Below are 17,390 nucleotides of genomic sequence, written 5' to 3'. Positions count from 1 at the left end.
AAAAATACATCGATGGGCTCTGCTGTTGTAAAACCCCATTTTTGGAGTGAAAATGCACATTGCTTCGATTGAAGAGTACAATTTATGCCTCGACGCGTAGGACAGTGGTGTAGGTGTAGGTGTATGAACCTGACAGTGAGTAGCGTTATAGAGTCCGCCTATGCGTCACCAATGGATTGCTGGTTTAAGCCCGACCGATGCTGGATGCGATGAGATCCTAGAGTGTCAAGCGTGAATAATACAACAGTAAATTACATTTCCACGATGTTTGTGGAATGTCGGTCTGCAAGGTCCCGTCAGCTAAGGCCTACTTGAACTACAGACACATTTCAAAAAATATTCGATTTCTTAAAGTATAAAACCAGAGTCTTTGTTACCCTCGACAAAATTCTCATGTTTTAAATAGTAATGTATTATAATGTCAAACATTGCTAGACGTATATAGCCTATATGTATACCACTCAGATTGCAAGTTCGTAGAGCTAACAATAAACGGAAAAACCGCAACATAATGGAGTACCGAAGTAAAAGGCGTAGTTGATTGGATGCATACAGGCATCCAAAGCGGACAACATAAATGCAATTATGCGCTTGAAGTGTTTTCTTTTGATTTTGTCGATGGTTTGGCGTAGACATCGGTGGGGTTGAAGTCAAAAGTTTTTTCATTATCAAATGGAGACGGTTCCCTTGATAAAAAATTACATGCTTTTAATTAAGTAAACAACGTATGTATAGATTGCATGGCAGCGATAATAGTCATGGAAGAGTTTTTTCCTTTTCACTATATCCCAAGCAAATAACGAAAATGATGATGTGATATAGGAGAATGGGGTAAATAACTCGACTTACTACTAATATAGGCTACAGTGTACGTTGTATATGCTTTTATCCACAGATTTAAGGGTGTTACTGTGGACGTGTTGCGGCAATGTTTAATATGCAACACGTAACAAATATGAGGACACGAAACAATCCAGAAATTCAGAGAATAATTGGGGTTGAATCATTGTACTGTATTCAGAAATAACGAATGTAACCTAAAGATACCTATACATATCGAAGTGATATAGGAATAAATGCATATATTTATATGTCATTGAACGTAACCAAAGCCGGGACACTGCGTCGGTTAGTGAGTGTGACAGGTGGAGCGTGTATTTCCCGAGTGATTGACGCAAATCGCTCAAAAATACCTCTTTAGGAGATCGTTTTGCGACAAGTGTTCACTGTTAATGTTCATGAACGAGAGGTTTCTGTCACCCGGCTACAGGCACGCAGAGCTCTAAGTACAACGAGCCATTTTTCTTGCCGACTATGAGCTATGTATTTTTGACCTAGCATGTCTCATGGAATTCGGTAGTTGATTAGACTTGACTTGAAAACGAAACGTAATTGGACTGTACAGTCGCAAAATGGATTACATTCTCTCAATATAATAGTTTATAAATGGTATGATGCCTTTTGGAACTGCTTACATAAAATAATGTTGCTATTTATATAAATATAAATTAAATATGTAATAATTAATACCTTTTATAGCTGATGTTATTGCTTTCGGTGTATTCATTACTGTTGACGAGCATCGGCGGTATAGCTCTAGCGCGTCTCTGAAAAAAGTTACACCGATAAGATAAAATCTGTGTGTATGCTTTGCTCATGAATAGATTTCGATTTACGGGACAAGCAAAAACTTTGTGTAAGCATTTCGTGGTAAAAGGAATGTACCGCGACAAATACTTAACAACTTCACGTTTCTCATGCCGAGGAAGAAAAATTGACAACCATTTATCGCAAAGATCGAAAGATAATACGAAACGTTACTATTTTATATAATGTCCTAAATGCTGCAAAATGTATATCAGTTTCAAGATTTATATGGTCACCAATATATGTTAAATCCAGATAAATATTAAATTGACAAAACACGAAGCGATTGGAAACCTTGGGCAAAGCAAATAACCGTTTAAGAAACGGGTATATACATCCGATATTCCAAGGAACATGACTCGAGAACTCGTTTGCCATATACGGAATACTATGACACTGCGTCGGAAATAAGAAACGCCGAAGTTCTTACCCTCCGTTTCCTTTTTCTCGACATGCCACATAGCACAACAATTAATAGAATGAGGAAAATTAGGAAAAAAGCGGCCGCAAGGACGATCAGTGCGATGATTAGAGGATCTGAAACGAAATATTTATATAATAAATAAATATTTCAATCGGATTGCGACGTTGCACTTACTATCTTTAAGGTATTAATTAGAACAGAGAAAATGCGCTGTTGTCGTACGAATTTACCACATCATTACGAACATACAGCGATACAGCATATGAAATTGATAAAATTTTCATGGAAGGGGACATTGGTTTACTGAAAGTCATACACGCCGTGTCTTAATAAATCCATAACTAACGTATATAGCGGCAGTTTGTATGATTTTAGAACATAGTTTGTTAGAAATTTGTCTAATGGTCAATGTAGAAACTAGTTTTGATACGGAATTTGTGCATTAAAATGTATGCATTTACGTTCGTTTCGGTAAACATCTCTAAATGGCATAATTTAATGGGGAAACGCTACACAAACTTTTGTCTCACCACTTGCGATATCTCCAGACTGAGATGTTCCGTCACCTCCCGAGGACTCGGTGCTTACGTTGATAGCTACTGATGACAGTTGAAATAATGTTGGAGGGCTTGGGTCGCATCCCTGTGACATGAAATAATTGTCATAATAATTGTGATAATTGTCATAAGATACGACTAAATGCGCTTTCTAGTCGCCAACCATGCGAGGCAAAAATGCTATTCTGCTTGATCGAGACGAGTCAAAATCCTAGCACAATTTAGCAAATTGGGAAATCCAGTACCGATATTTGGATCTGATCAAAATATGCAATTCTGATTTCGTCCATATCAAAATTGTACCTATGATAGTCCTGCGTGTCTAGGATTATGCAAAGAAATTGATAGTCACACAATGTAACTAATCATAAAAATTGTAGTCTGCGAGTACGAGTTAGTATACGAGTTGTTAAACGACTCCTTATTTAGTAATAATATGGAATTAGAAATTAGAAGGCCATAATGCACAATTCCCTTATTTGAGGATAGTTGCTTTTGAAAATCTTATTTAGAACGATTATTTTTACGATGTGCAGGCCAAAGAATTCATATTTCGCGCATGTAGGCCATAAAACAGTTTCGGATTAGAAGCTTGTTATGTAATGCAAAATTTATAAAAAAAAATCGATACTGCCACAAGATGGGGTGAAAGAGCAACACCAACAGTCATTCAAATATGGTATCAATACGCAGTTACGCACCACAATACATCCAGTAACGACAGGACAGTCAGCTGTGACGGTGCACATGATCCGAAATGTTTTCTCATTCTGAGGAGAGAATTGAAGGAATTTTCCGTAAATTTTGTGAAATCCGTTGACACTCCGAAGCGCACCATACGTCGCTTCTGCTGGGCATCTGTTGAAAGGAAAACAGAACTGTAGCCTTTCCCAGCGACGTTACAAAGAAACAATGACACCACGTTTGTGCTGCAATTTGTCGCCACTGATTTATTTCTGGTGCGAATTTGGTATGCGATAGTATCCCGCCGGCCATCCGACAGTCGACGAGCATGTCCACATTCAAGTCGAAATACAAGCAATTACTACTAAATAAATACTATATAGTCCATCCTCAAGATTACCGGAACACCACCTGTCCTATCGATCTCGCCTTCCATGACATGTCACCCCATTTTTTGTCGCTTGTTTTTTCTATCCTATCTTACTTTACTTTTCATTCAGTGTGCATGCCTCATCTCCTAGCAGTCCTAGGCCAAGTTGGGTGTCTGATTCCATAGACTACTCCAAGTCGCTTCGACACCTTCCTATCATTTCATTGTATCGCATTTTGTGGTGTAATGAACTGATAAAAATTGCTAATAACCGAAGGATGATGATGATGATACATTATTCTTCATAATAATCATGGCTTGAGAACATTACTAGGATGGAGTGGGTGTTAAATATAATGAAGGTTGCTAAGTGCGCAGACTCATGTCGTTTTAACCATACATTTACAACTACTTAGTAACGGGAATCTCCAGAATATATATATTAGTGAACAAAAACAGGTGTAAACGGATTACCCGCGCTCCAAAATTTGATACGTTCGATTCGTCTCTTCAGCTAGCACCCAGCAGTCGTAAAACTCCAGAGTTGATCCCGATACAACTCCGGCATATATCCAGTAGTTTCGCGGAATCGAGACGTCTAAAATCCTCTCGGAGAAGGTTTGATCCTATCGAATGTCAAACATGTTGGGTCAACACATTTAACAAGGAATAATACAGCTATACACGGTGATGTAGACCTACATTGACGTCGATTATTGCGCGGGAAATTCCGCAAACACTGAAAAAACTTACTCGGTATAGGTGCAACGAGGCACACGTTGTGATTGCAGGGTTACTGACTGATTGCACTTCGGTACATTGTGCATTCGCAAACTTGAAACACAAAACATTCCAGAGAAATACTGAACAAAGAATTACAAACAATTTCGTTAAAGTCATTCGTAAATCAAAGTATGCGATTGGAGTCTAAAGCCTCTTATTTAAATAGCTTGGTCGAGGTACATAACTTGACTATTACATTCATCACAATGCGCCTTTGCTATAATACATTTATTATAACTAGACGATTTCTCGGATGCCCCTGGTCATGAGCCATATTGGCACACTTCACAAATCTATAATGGTGACATGTTTACTGGCATTGCCTGCAGGGGTAGATCCTTGTTTCACTTGAAAGTTTTGGAATCAATAATTATTAAGTTGCCCAATCCCGGTTTGCAAACACGAAAAGATACTCTGCATAACTTACAAATCGTCGATTTATTTTCTTTCTTTTCTGTGTGTCATCTGTTGTTTTTACGTTTTACGATACCAAAGTTGGCTGTATGTGACAATGGGAATTACATGGTCCGTATTTTTATTGTTACCTCATATAGCTTCCCATTTTGGTTTCAATATTGAAACTATTTGAATCCCAAGTATGGCGATACCCCTTGATAAGAGCCGCCCCCCAAAGTCTTCGAGCTATTATATATGACTTATTGCAAGCAATTTTGCGATGAAAGAAACCTCTTTCTATGATATGGATTGCATATTTTAAATGATGCAAATCATTTTAAGTATTGCGAACACGTGCAGGCTCGAACATGGTGCTGTTCTTATACATACATAATTTATATATATACGATATATACCAAATTTGCGAGGGGCTAAATTGATTTTCTCTCTCCTAATCAAAACCATGTGTATAAGGATACGTTTTCACCGCACCAAATTCAGCAACTAACTAGAAACCGCTGGCACGATATATTAAGATTCCATTGCGCGGTAAAAGAAACTGCGTCGAAACTGATTCCTAATAGCTTGAACAATCAAAGAGAGAATGCAGACTAAGCAGAGCCCAGTACAGGGTTTCTCAACCCTTTTTGGCCTCGGCCCATTTTCGAGTTTGAAAATGCTCGGTGGCCCACTTCTTAGCATAGAGTCATAATAGTCCTGCTCAATGCGTGGTAATCGCACACGCCAATATGCCTATTTCACTAAATCATGCGCATTTTTTTTTATTACTGTTCGTATTAAAATGTAAAGATATCAAATCGCGCGAAGCCGGACAAAAATTTTCTAGTTGAATAAATCTTCCTAAAAAAAAGACTTACGAAATAATTTTGGACCCCCTTAGATCTCCCCCCATTGTGGTTTTAGGGTAGAGCAGTTACGATTCAGGTAGCTCGTAAAACTCTTCTGACATTATGGACGTCCGCGGTTCACGTACGTTGCGAAACACAACACACTCCGCATCCACGAGCTCAGTGTGTGTGATTGGGGTTTTTGTTCCACTATGGCTGGGAAAAAATATAACTGTGATAGCCAAACGATTCTGGGCCTGCTTCATACAATTCTTAGTGTCATTTCGGTGAATGGGATATATAGAACGACTTGATATTATGCAAGCTGCGCTTATGTCTTGTAGGTACTGAAGTTGCGATGTCAGAACATTCAATCCAATGATAGAATCAATTCATGCAACTCTTACTTTATGTCCAACGAGTTTAAGGCCGGTCATTTTAGAGACCGAGTCAAATATTAATGTATCTGGCTAAATCCTCAATTCATTACGATTATGTTGTGGAAATTGACAATTAAGAATAAATTGCAATTATGGCTATTTTAATGTTACAATAATACGATCTGCCAAAGTCCAGTACTTCAGTCCAGTACTTCAGTCCTAGTTTGCACACCATTTTGGGTGCAAATACGACATATGACCCTGCTGGAATACTTGGTTACTTCAGCATTAAATTCCAGTCATTACATAATCGAAAATATTTTCGTTGCTATAATTCGTGGGTTGTCATAGGCTTCATCATAGACGTAGTCGGGGAAAAGACACCATTTCCCTCTCGCATTTTCGACTTGTACACGGTGATATCATACGGGTCACCAACCACGTATCATCAGAGTTGGCTTAGAAGATTGATGCATCCTACGTGCAATTCGATAATATCAATACCCGTACATGTTTTGTGCGAATAACATAAGAAACATAACAAAACTTTCATTAAAACAAACAACTTTCCAAGTAGCTCTGTACCCCACTTCAAAAGCTCTTGTGGCCTACTGGTTGAGAACCCCTGCACCACTACTACGGGGCTACTCAAACTTCGGATCACGACATTTGCCGGACCATTGTTAAAAATCGTAAGTTGTTACGTCAATATGACGATGATCGATAGCACTGTATGGTAGTGGCGTTACCCCGTTCTTTCTGTAGTTTTTCCCTTAGGAAAACTTTTTTATTTCTTTGCATGTCTGCATACTGTAGCGCAGTTTTATTTGTAAAGTATGCTATACGTAATTAGGCCTGTGATCCGGGTAAGCGGTGTCTTATAAAAGCCTAGAAGTGGGCTTTGTTACAATATTCGATAGCATGAATATGGCTTCCCCGCAGTTCACAGAGAACGGAAGTTTGAGAATCTCCAGTGCTGTTGATATCTATTTTACCCTACATAACACAATGGATTAAATGCTGCCTCAAAGCCTATCCCTAGCGTAAACATTTAAATATATATCGGTTTTAAATAGTTTGTATGTTCGAAATTGCGAGGGAGTGAATCAGTCCGCCATTTGAGATGGATTTGTATTGAAGCATACGGGCCGCGAACTGTAATGAAAACCACGAGAAACTGCTTTCATCCGTATATCAGAATCGGTTTTTCACTGCTGGGATAAAGATGCAGGTATGTGTATATAGACTGGAGATTGGTCATTGATAATAAAGTACGGCCTTATGAATATTTAACTGTGCAACGACGAAATGTGCGTACTTACCAAAAAATGTAGTAACGGTAACAAAATTTATTGATGTCATATCTTCCACGTAGTGTATAGTATAGATTCTAATATCTATAAAATAATGCACCTAAATACAAATGACATTTTTTCATTCGTCGCGTAACAGCTCTTGGTGAAAGTTATACTGCTTTGAAACGGGATAAACTTGTTTTACATATCGATTGATGCTTGTTGTGCACGCTGTTGATTGGCAGGTTTTACAAATAAAGATTCTCCTTCACTCCCTCTCTGGGTTGTTCTTCACTGTTCCTGGCTCGGCCCCAATATGATTGACTTTTGCAGTTGCACTCCCACAAATATAATCAACTAGTTTGACGTACTCGTATACCAGTATATCCAATACTGGTGACTTATCACGTTAAATCCATTCTTTTCATACACATAGGCTGAATATAACGGGTTGCCTTGAGTTGAGCGTTTCCTGCGACTTATCGCATCACTGCTGCCGCGCCTGGAATCGTCATGCTCGTGACACTCAATTTATGATGAGCGTTATTGGTAGGCTTCAAGGTTTTGTTTGCTTACTTGGAATGCATGTGCTCTTGTCGACCAACTACCGTTAAGATAAGTTCATGATTCACCTCACGCTAAAGGCCTTTAATGATACATATCCCAGAATAAATTGGTACCCGCTTAAAATAAGCGCTTCTAAGTAAGACACGAAGATTTCACGGGGCATGGTTCTAGGGAGTGACAACCTATAGTAATTCTTTGTGGGATCACATGACGTTTTCCAGCAACTATTTAAAGATATATTACGAGCGATTTACACGATAACAAGTTCAGCTACACGGTATCTGTAATACTAAAATATATATAACATAGTGCATCAATCAATTCTATTTGAAGGGCTTCTTGGAGATACATAACTTCAGTATTCAATTGAATAGTATATCCATATTGAATTGAACCCGAATATTTTAGGCTGACACTCGTCTTGGGTAATCGTCAGCAACTATGAATTGGAAAGAACATTGTATATCAACAATTGTATCTCAAAATATTTTTTCGAATAAGAGAGCGTTGAATGCACTATATTTAGGTGGTACACGAACTCCTTTTGTTGACACAGCCTTGGCTGGTGTATTTTGGTAAAAGTCGACTCCAAGGCGCACAAATGAAAGTGCGAACGGCCCCTTCCAACGATACGAAATATGCCGTCTCGGTAATTGTTCACACAAGCTGCATTATCCAACAGATCCTAGCCGATGGCAGAATTTATGGCCTTAGATTGCCGCTTACGCGGATCACATGGCGAGGAGGAGCCTAAATAGGAATTCTGGAGTTGACCGCGGTCGGTCGGACTCGAACCCGCAACCCCTTGGTGCTGCAGCTTTGGATCATGCCACTACGTTACCTCGCTACACTTGGGTGCTTTTCACACCTCCATTTACCAATTCTACTTGAAGTAGTTATGACATGTATATGAAATTGCAAGCATAAATTTACAGCTTCATTCTACTTCTACTTGAATAGCAAAGCAGACTTCTTTGACCCTCCATGCCCACGCCAATGGCACAACAAAGCTTACGTCGGCAAGTGAATGGGAATCGGGTAAACATTCACATTCTTCGTTGTAGCAGTTGTCTCCGTTACAAACTGGATGTTATCTGCGAAGAAGAGAAAACTTGAGGAATATACACAGCATGCAGTATTTCAGGGATTTGATCAAGAATCTAAATTTCAGTTGCCGACATTTGAGCATGCGACGCATTGAAAAATGACAGGTGATCATGCGACACTGGGGCATGTGACTTTATAACCCCAACATCAACACACACACAAACTCTAACCATAACACAAACCCTAACTTTACATCACATGCTCAAATGTCGCATGCTCATATGTCCATGGACATTAAATTTCTTTCAAAGAGGCATAAATCTAACCCTAATCCAATGCAGTAACAAGATACAATGAGACATATAAAAGTACAGTCCATTTGGTACTCAGCTTCATTCTAATAATAATGGGGTGGTCGGTATTAATTACAATCTGAACAGCGCCAAAGAAAGATTCGTGTTGTTAATTAAGATCAGTATAATAGGTACTACCTTTAAATGTCCCTGTCTGGTTGTTTATACATCAATATCAAATTACATCTCAGAATCATAGCTACAATGATATTTAAAGCTTCAATATTGCTTTCATGCAGTACCGAATTTGAAGGAGGTTGGACTTTGGTTTGGTAAAGGAATAGACTAGCTAGGTTCCTTTGAAACATGTCTGATGTACTTGACCATGTGAAGTTACAATAGTTTTCTCGATTGAGGTTTACCTGATATATAGTTCGTCATGAAGGCTATGCTGCCCTTAATCTCCGCAAATGACAATTGGAATGTCAGGAAACAGGTAAGAAAGAACTGTGGATTGGTTTCTAATAGTATAGTTTGGTAATTGATTGACAGATTAGTTCAGACGTGACATCAGTTCCCCCGATACAATCAAAATTATCGATACGTCATACTTCCCGATAAATATACTAGTATATGGTTTGAATGATAGTTCGCATTCCCGATCAACAAGTACTGATATGACCCAGACGGTATGTTCGAAGTAGAACAAGGCCATATATAAATATAACACGACTTTCAGGATACAAGTGAGGTCGTAGTGCAATTATGATCCAATAGTTCGAAAGCTATTGACTTGCTCGGGATTACACAGCTTTACGTGTGAATAATTGGATATGGATAGAGATGTGAATTGGGACAGGGATGCAAATAAGGGATTCATGTTGATCTTGTGGGGCACATAAAGAATTCATTTGCTAAACATGATGGTATATACTTGAAACATCTGCACTCTGGTGATTGATGGACAGTGATTTATTTCACCTAAATCCGTGGAACGTTTTCTTATTGTTTCCAGCATTCTAGAAGCAATGCTTTGGCCACACTATCAGCGTACACGTCGACGATGTATACAGGATTCGCACCCTTTGACCGTACCGGCAGTCCCTGGAAGCATCACATACCGTGAGCTGCGTATTACAAAATTTATGGTTTGATGATTGATTTATGTTGCTTTCGATAGTATTGTTCTCACATTGTATGGATGGATATACAGTAGTTGCTAATATTTTATGGCGGGAATGATGTGATATTGTTTGTTTTCATAGAAACAGAGATTCGGCTTCTGCTAGACAGCCCGAGTCGAGTGATGACGAAGAAGCGAAACGATCAACGAAACAGGTTTGAAATTATTTTTAAAATTTTGAGCATCAGTGTCAATTATAGGCGTAGCCGGCATGAAAATTGGTGGAGTGGCTCACGTTCCATGGAGAATATCCATTGTGACTTGGTGAAAACGAATGACGTCATAATTAACAAGTAGATAAAGACAAGGCCATGGGGTGGGGGTATTCGCCACTGCCGCTACCGCCGATCTCATCAATCAGCTTGTTTTACACCAGTGGATCGTAACCGCTGGTGCGTGGCAACTTACCGCCAAACACATCACGACTTTATATCTCATTGGCAAATTGCAAGAAGTATTGACGATAAGTATATTAACGATATTCCGCTAATCAGAAAAAATGAAACATCACGTTTCAAATTGATGAATGAACTTTGGAACGTATTTTTCTGCAACGTGTCGTAATAAAGACTTTGTGATCGATAATTTGAACTTGCCGTGCGTTACAATTGCTGCAAGTGTTGTACAAAAGTGTTTAAAATTAGCTTACAACTCGTTTAAGACCAGTTATATGTGAAAACTAATGATACTTTTCAAAACAAAATTCGTTAAATTTGGACAGCATCCAGCGACATTTGGTAGTGTAAGATGCTATAGCAAACAACAAATTCGCAGATCTTTTAAAAGAAACCGAACCATGGAAATCAAAGCAGTGGTTTTAAGCAAGATATCGCCTTGCAGGAACGTCGATAGAACAACGTATAACACGTGTGATATCAAAACGCAGCAGAAAAATTTCTGTAACTGTTGGGTTGTATCATGTCATGCATGACGTAAACTGTGCGCCAATTATGTCATGCATGGGAACACAATTTACGCAATACAGTTACATGTCTCGTTACATTCAAGTTTCCAGTATTTTCTTTTAAGTTGCGTACATTTGTTGTAAGTACATTTTGTGTATATTTTGACTTTAGAAGGTTCTACTGTTCCGCGATATTTTACCGGTCCCCCAACTAAGTAGGTTGAGAACCGCGGTTGTATCGCGTAGAAATACTGTTGGCGCCGATACTGGACCAAAGCGTTTGTTGTTGCTTGCGGTATTCATGGTGTTTGTCGACTACTATGGCCATTGGTCATTTACACCAGGCCGATATTTTGATTCCGTATCTGCCAACTTCTAGCACGGTCTACTTCTAGGCTTTCTATAAGACACCGCTTACACGGATAACACGGCGAGCAGGAGCCTAGATTAACCGAGACCTAGCTTGACCAATGCGTTGAAAGCTGATCATTGACGCCGCTAATTTGATAGTTTGCAGACCCTACGACTGTTTCCGCGGCCAAGTCCTTCCGTTCGTCGACGATGCTACGACAAGTTCCAATTATGAGAAGACACTTGGATACCTTTGGCGGAAGAGTGTTTTCAATACCCATGAAGACGAAACCTGTACCGGTCCATACCGGCCGATTCATAGTAAGCACGTTTGTTGTCGCTTGTTAAGTGACAGAAGCCTTACGGCGGGTCGTATAGTTGAAATGAAATACAAACCGTGAATTGGATCGGGTAAAATCGAAAGTACATCCGAGTGATTCGTTTCTGAATAGAGTATTCGTATCACTTATTATTTCGTCATACGAGTATGGAAGATGCACCTTTTATGTGACCGCAAAGGAAATAACGCCAGTAACGCACCACATAAAGATGATTTGGTATTATTTCGACCATATCTATTTCATTGCACTTTGTGACTTTGCGACCCTGCTATACTTTCCTGCGTGTTTTATACAGTTACACTCCCCGCTAGTATAATATGATTATGATGTGAATATCATAATCACCTGAAATATTTCTTTTGCATTACTAATCTCAGTACGACCCTCAATGTCCTCCGCTCTACGCTGCCAAGTTATCTCAAAACGAAAGACTTCAAGCTGAAATCGAAATGATACAAAGGGTGCGCGGTCAGAAGAGAAAGCGTGAAGCGTTAGAACACAGGTATAATTATACAGCGTGAATACCGAATAAATGAATCGATACCGATTTGCATTCTAAGATGGGGCAGAAGGAATTTTGATTTGGCTGGTATCGAAGTCACCCGGGCAGAGAGGTATAGCATTCAAGCCGAGGTGCAGAAATTGAAGGAACTCATTTTGCCGACGGCTGCTAGAGAGATATACACCGGCAGGGGAATCAGACTGCCTAGGTACGTGGGTGATAAGTAGGATATATATTTGGTGCCAATAGTAAAATCAAACTTCGGTAGGCTAGCCAACTATAAGTAATCGGAATTGTAGCCTATAAAATAATTTCATCCGTGAGGTAATGCACATTGCACAATAGGATGTCGAAATGACCAATTAGGGCCTCTTATCTATCAAATAGAGTGGATATTGGGTGATCACACACGTTTGCCAACTATGTCACTTAAACAAAGGTATTTGTTTAAAACACTGTTTAAAACATGTTTTAAACAAAATGTTTTAAAACACCGTTTCTTTTAAATGCAATCGTAGTTGTCTCACAGACCTCACCAATGACATGATGTATGAGCGATGCCTTGAAACCTTAAATCATTTAGCTAGAAAATAATATCGTGATTATGCTGATCAACTTCACTCAAATATCACACAGGCGGCCAGCGCTTTCTCTCTTTCATTTACCATGCAACCTGTACTCATAACCTTAGAGAAATGCGAATGCACCAATCCTGCTAACATTCTTGGAATTAACACCGCTTCTCATAAAAGCGATGGTTTCCCTCCCAGCAAAGTTATCACTAGGGCAAGTTTTTGTTGCGCTAAAAATGCGAGAAAGTTGCATTTAATTTTGAAAAAAGTTGCAGTAATAAGTTGCATTTATAATTTTTCTTCAATTAGTAGGGTATGGAATACCCGAAAGGTTCCGTTGCTTAACCTAGTTCCTGTAGAGCTGTCAAATTTGTCACTTTGCCATTTCTCGGACATTCAGGCGGGACCGCCTAAAAATTACATTTTTTTTCGGTACATGCAAGAAAATTACTCAATGCGGGAATAATTTCCCCCCCCCCCAAAAAAAAGCCAAACAGCATAGCGATAACCCCTCCTATTAAAACAAGTCAAGTAACGCACCCCAAATCCCCTAGGTCTGCAAACTTGACCCAAGGCGTTCCAGAAAAACTAACACTTGGTGTCATAGATAGTGAGATGCAGCATGGCCAGTAGGCCATGGATGCAGCTAACCCATCATATAGCTCTTTGTTATGCAAATCGAAGAGAATAGAACCATACTATAAATAGTTTCATCTTAGTAGCATGTTTTTAAATCATTCCTTTACATTTTTAAGCAATATTTGATAAAAATTGCAGTAAAAATCGGGTATGAAAAATTGAGATAAGTTGCAAAAAGGTGCGCTATAAAATCCTTTCTAACAGCTTAAAACATCATAGTACATAGATTCTGAGTATCCACGAAGCTGTCGGAATCTGTAAAAAAAGTTTCAGAAGTTGCAAAAACTTGCCCTAGTTATCACATTCTGATTATGTTACAGTACTCACCAGACTGTCAACCCTAACAAACCAAGGCCGGCAACGGAAGGGCCGAAACCGCCGCCGCCCACAACAAATCGACGAAATTTAAACTTCCCCTCGTTGCGAGGCACAGCCGCGAGAGGAGCGACGCACGCCTCCAACAGGACTTCATCTCATTGGGAGGCCGCTGCGCGCTTACAGATGGACCATCAATCAAGGCCGTCGACGAAACTTCAAATTCAATCCATACCTGCGCCAGGTTAACAGAATTTGCTCTTCAATTACTTGTACAACGTATTTACGTACATTAATTAATTGAACGATTTTCAAGTTGACTGTCTGATCCCACTTGACCGGAGATAGTCAGTAACAAAGTACCGTAAAGTAAAAAGTCAGAAACAGTGATTCGCCTATACTTGCACTACTTAGCCAAGTTGCTATGTTTTGGACTACTTCCTCTCATACTTGAACAATAATTTGGAAAATATATAGTTTCCCTCACTTTCACATGTGAAAAATTGTCATAAGAACCGTGTGAAATAGCTATCGCTACACGTTTGAACGTCTGAACTGAATGTATTTTCTAATACGTAACATATTTGTAGCGTTGGTCGCGAAGATGCATCTTTTAATTTCAAAAGTAGCCGCCACCGATCAACTGACGAAACTATGCAAACCATGAACCAAATCTACTTTTAGCATTGCCTGTAATTTTCAAACCTTTCATTTTCCACTTCCACTTGAGGTATAGTAATTCGGCATTTGGCTATATCATTATAAAGATAAGATGAGTTACTTGAGATTGGTTTCCAGAACGGTCAAAAATAAATAACATGGCGTCACGTCACTAGCCAGCAATTTTCTGGTAAATTCAATCCACACTCGCATTTTATAAAGGCATTGCTCCTGCCCCAACTCCGATGCGACCCGACACCGTTGAAACACCCATGGAGCTTCCACCACCGCCACCCTCGCAGCCGTTACAGTCAGAGCCTCCAGAGTCAGTACTAGAAGCGCCCACGCCGGTAAGTATATGCTAGTGAGATTTTAATTTCCTGTTATTTATTTGAGCTTACTCATTTTGTTTACAGCTCGAATATCCGCAAACCCCTAAAATGCACGAGCCAGTAGAGACAATCGAAGTCATTGACCCAGACGTGGAAGATGAGGAGTGAGTTTTAGCCTCTAACTGAAACGCAATTGTTCAAGTGCAGGCGATGCAATCTCCTTTCCAGTTGTTTACATTTTATGATCGTTTCAGCAATCTCTATTTACAGACGCGCGAAATCTGCAATGGTTATACCAGAAACTCCTATCGAAAGACCGCGCTCTTTAGCAGCACCTAGCGTCAGCCCAGAGACTAGCGCTCCTAAGCCGATCCTGCCGATTTCGGAATCGACCGCAGAACCGTTGGTGTCGCAATCAGTTCAGGACATGTTGCGGGAGCAGTTCCGTGAGCTCGAAAAGAAAGGGTAGGAACACTGTCGATTGAATGCGAAAACACAAAATTGACTCTCGTGATGAATTTGTTCAGTCCAATCAAAATCGACGATATTTTATCGCTGGCGGCCGAAGATTTAACGGACAACCAGCGGCGGTACTTGAAATGTCTGCACGAAGTCAGCTCGCACGGGACTCCCCTTGTATTTAACGAGCTGATCGCGTATACCTGTCTAGCGAAAATTATCCAGGGGCTGAGGTAAACGAGATTACACATAAACTATCACGTTCTCATTTCGGGGCGATATTCAAACTGGCTCATGAAGCTTCCTACATAAGAAATTAATGTATACGAATATTGATTGTTGATTTACTGACGATTGAGTCACACAGCTGTTGCCTATTTAATCAATTTCTATTTCAATTTATGTTTAGCCCATCAACGTTGGAAATGTATGAACAATGTAATTTTCAAATTCTTTCCGAAACGGTAGTGCAATACACGGTAAGTATTTTTGGTAATAGTCTTCTCATGTTATATATTGCAATGACATTAGATCAACTACGCAATAGACAAGTTTACCTATTAACGCCGTTGATTCCATACGGCGTAGCTTCCATAGGCAATACAAGCGACTGGATTACAATATAGTGGTGTTGATTATGTCTGACTGACAGTCTTGGGCATAGGGCAACCGTGAACGGAGCCCACAATCTGAAATATGGCGTAACGTAACGTTAATGGACAGCTATTTTCGGGAGCTGAAGCAAACCATCAATTTACAAAGATTCGACAAGCCTCATTTCACCCATATTTAAGCCTTGATTAATTCGCAGAACATTTTACAGGAGCTATTCAACTCCGTCGACCGCACGTCCAGAGGTCAAATTGGGATCGCATCACTTACTGAGATTTTGAAGACAACGTTGCAGCGACAATTTACTGACGATGATAAACTGCTAGCCCAGATTTTCGAAACAATAGACAAGGTATATATTCGTCTTCTATTTTGCTATATTAGCGACACCAATTTAGCAACAATTATCGGCCGGGTATCAGCTGATGTCTGATAGATAATAATCTTTTACTGTTTCCATTATTTTCAGGACAAAGATGCGGAAATGTCAAAGATCGAATTTTTAGCCTACATCCCATATTTCATGTATTTGGAAGACATGGCTTGAAAAAAGTTGTCCACTTAGGTAACAGTCGGTTCAACAGCTCTACGATACTCTCCACCGGTCTGCATCCATTCAGATCACTTGGCATATTGTTGTTATTCGCTTCACACGCATTTCGTAATTCTTATTCTGTACCCGGTAACGATTTCCCGTCGCAAGACACGACCACGAGCCATAAGGCTAATAATAAATCGCCGACCGCGTAATCCTGTGTTATAAACAGAACGAAAGGGCTTGTACGTATTTCTCGCTGGGTCTAGTGACCAACAGTTGCGGCATAAACCAACTGCATGTTATGTAGACCTCGAAGAGCTCAAATATAACAAATGGCTTGACTATGTATATTGTATATGCATTAGTGAGCAGCAGATAAAATGAGTCTCAAAGTGAATAAGGCTGGCATATGTAGGGCAGGGTTGCATTTAAAATAAATGGTTGTATAAAACACTTTCTTAGAATCCTGTTTAAACAGTGTTTTAAACAAAGGCCTTTAAAAAATTGTGTTTTTTAAGTTGCAAAATTATGCCATAATTGTGACTTTAATTAGTACTTTCCAAAACATGTTGTATATGAGCCTACGGACAATTACCACCCGATATAGCCGACGTAAGCGATATGGGATGATCGGAACCCTCAAAATGATCGGTTCAACAGCTATAGTCAGGGTTGCCATCGACAAGGACCT

The 17,390-nt window shown here is 39.6% G+C and overlaps 2 protein-coding genes across 2 annotated transcripts; one reads left to right on the top strand and one right to left on the bottom strand.

Annotated features, from left to right (window-relative positions):
- Positions 1-396: 396 nt before the first annotated feature.
- Positions 397-7,531, bottom strand: LOC145454517 (uncharacterized). Its single transcript, XM_080332504.1, has 8 exons — positions 7,412-7,531; positions 4,436-4,545; positions 4,157-4,308; positions 3,330-3,486; positions 2,602-2,713; positions 2,078-2,184; positions 1,531-1,607; positions 397-686 (listed from the first exon to the last, which is right to left on the bottom strand). The coding sequence occupies exons 1-8, from the start codon at positions 7,449-7,451 to the stop codon at positions 584-586; spliced, it is 858 nt and encodes a 285-aa protein (XP_080188630.1). The 5' UTR covers positions 7,452-7,531; the 3' UTR covers positions 397-583.
- Positions 7,532-9,565: 2,034 nt separating this feature from the next.
- On the top strand, positions 9,566-17,043 carry LOC145454415 (uncharacterized). The gene is made up of 14 exons (XM_080332407.1): positions 9,566-9,787; positions 10,307-10,413; positions 10,557-10,629; positions 11,889-12,050; positions 12,448-12,572; positions 12,631-12,780; positions 14,104-14,342; positions 14,981-15,108; positions 15,175-15,254; positions 15,361-15,555; positions 15,618-15,782; positions 15,959-16,028; positions 16,373-16,513; positions 16,631-17,043. The coding sequence occupies exons 1-14, from the start codon at positions 9,731-9,733 to the stop codon at positions 16,706-16,708; spliced, it is 1,770 nt and encodes a 589-aa protein (XP_080188533.1). The 5' UTR covers positions 9,566-9,730; the 3' UTR covers positions 16,709-17,043.
- The last annotated feature ends 347 nt before the right edge of the window (positions 17,044-17,390 follow it).

The sequence above is a fragment of the Botryllus schlosseri genome, chromosome 13 (assembly GCF_051294905.1).
Source record: "Botryllus schlosseri isolate E-star chromosome 13, Bs_hap1, whole genome shotgun sequence".
NCBI classification, from domain to species: domain Eukaryota; kingdom Metazoa; phylum Chordata; class Ascidiacea; order Stolidobranchia; family Styelidae; genus Botryllus; species Botryllus schlosseri.
This window is presented reverse-complemented; position numbering and strand designations above follow the sequence as displayed.

Excerpts from the sequence above, each read along its gene's own strand:
- LOC145454517 (XM_080332504.1), bottom strand. The coding sequence starts at position 7,451 with ATGACATCAATAAATTTTGTTACCGTTACTACATTTTTTG. Across the intron at positions 4,546-7,411 it reads TACCGTTACTACATTTTTTG|TATTTCTCTGGAATGTTTTG; the intron begins GTAAGTACGCAC and ends TTCTTTGTTCAG. Across the intron at positions 4,309-4,435 it reads CCTCGTTGCACCTATACCGA|GATCAAACCTTCTCCGAGAG; the intron begins GTAAGTTTTTTC and ends GACATTCGATAG.
- LOC145454415 (XM_080332407.1), top strand. The coding sequence starts at position 9,731 with ATGAAGGCTATGCTGCCCTTAATCTCCGCAAATGACAATTGGAATGTC. Across the intron at positions 15,109-15,174 it reads TACTAGAAGCGCCCACGCCG|CTCGAATATCCGCAAACCCC; the intron begins GTAAGTATATGC and ends TTTTGTTTACAG. Across the intron at positions 16,029-16,372 it reads AAACGGTAGTGCAATACACG|GAGCTATTCAACTCCGTCGA; the intron begins GTAAGTATTTTT and ends AACATTTTACAG.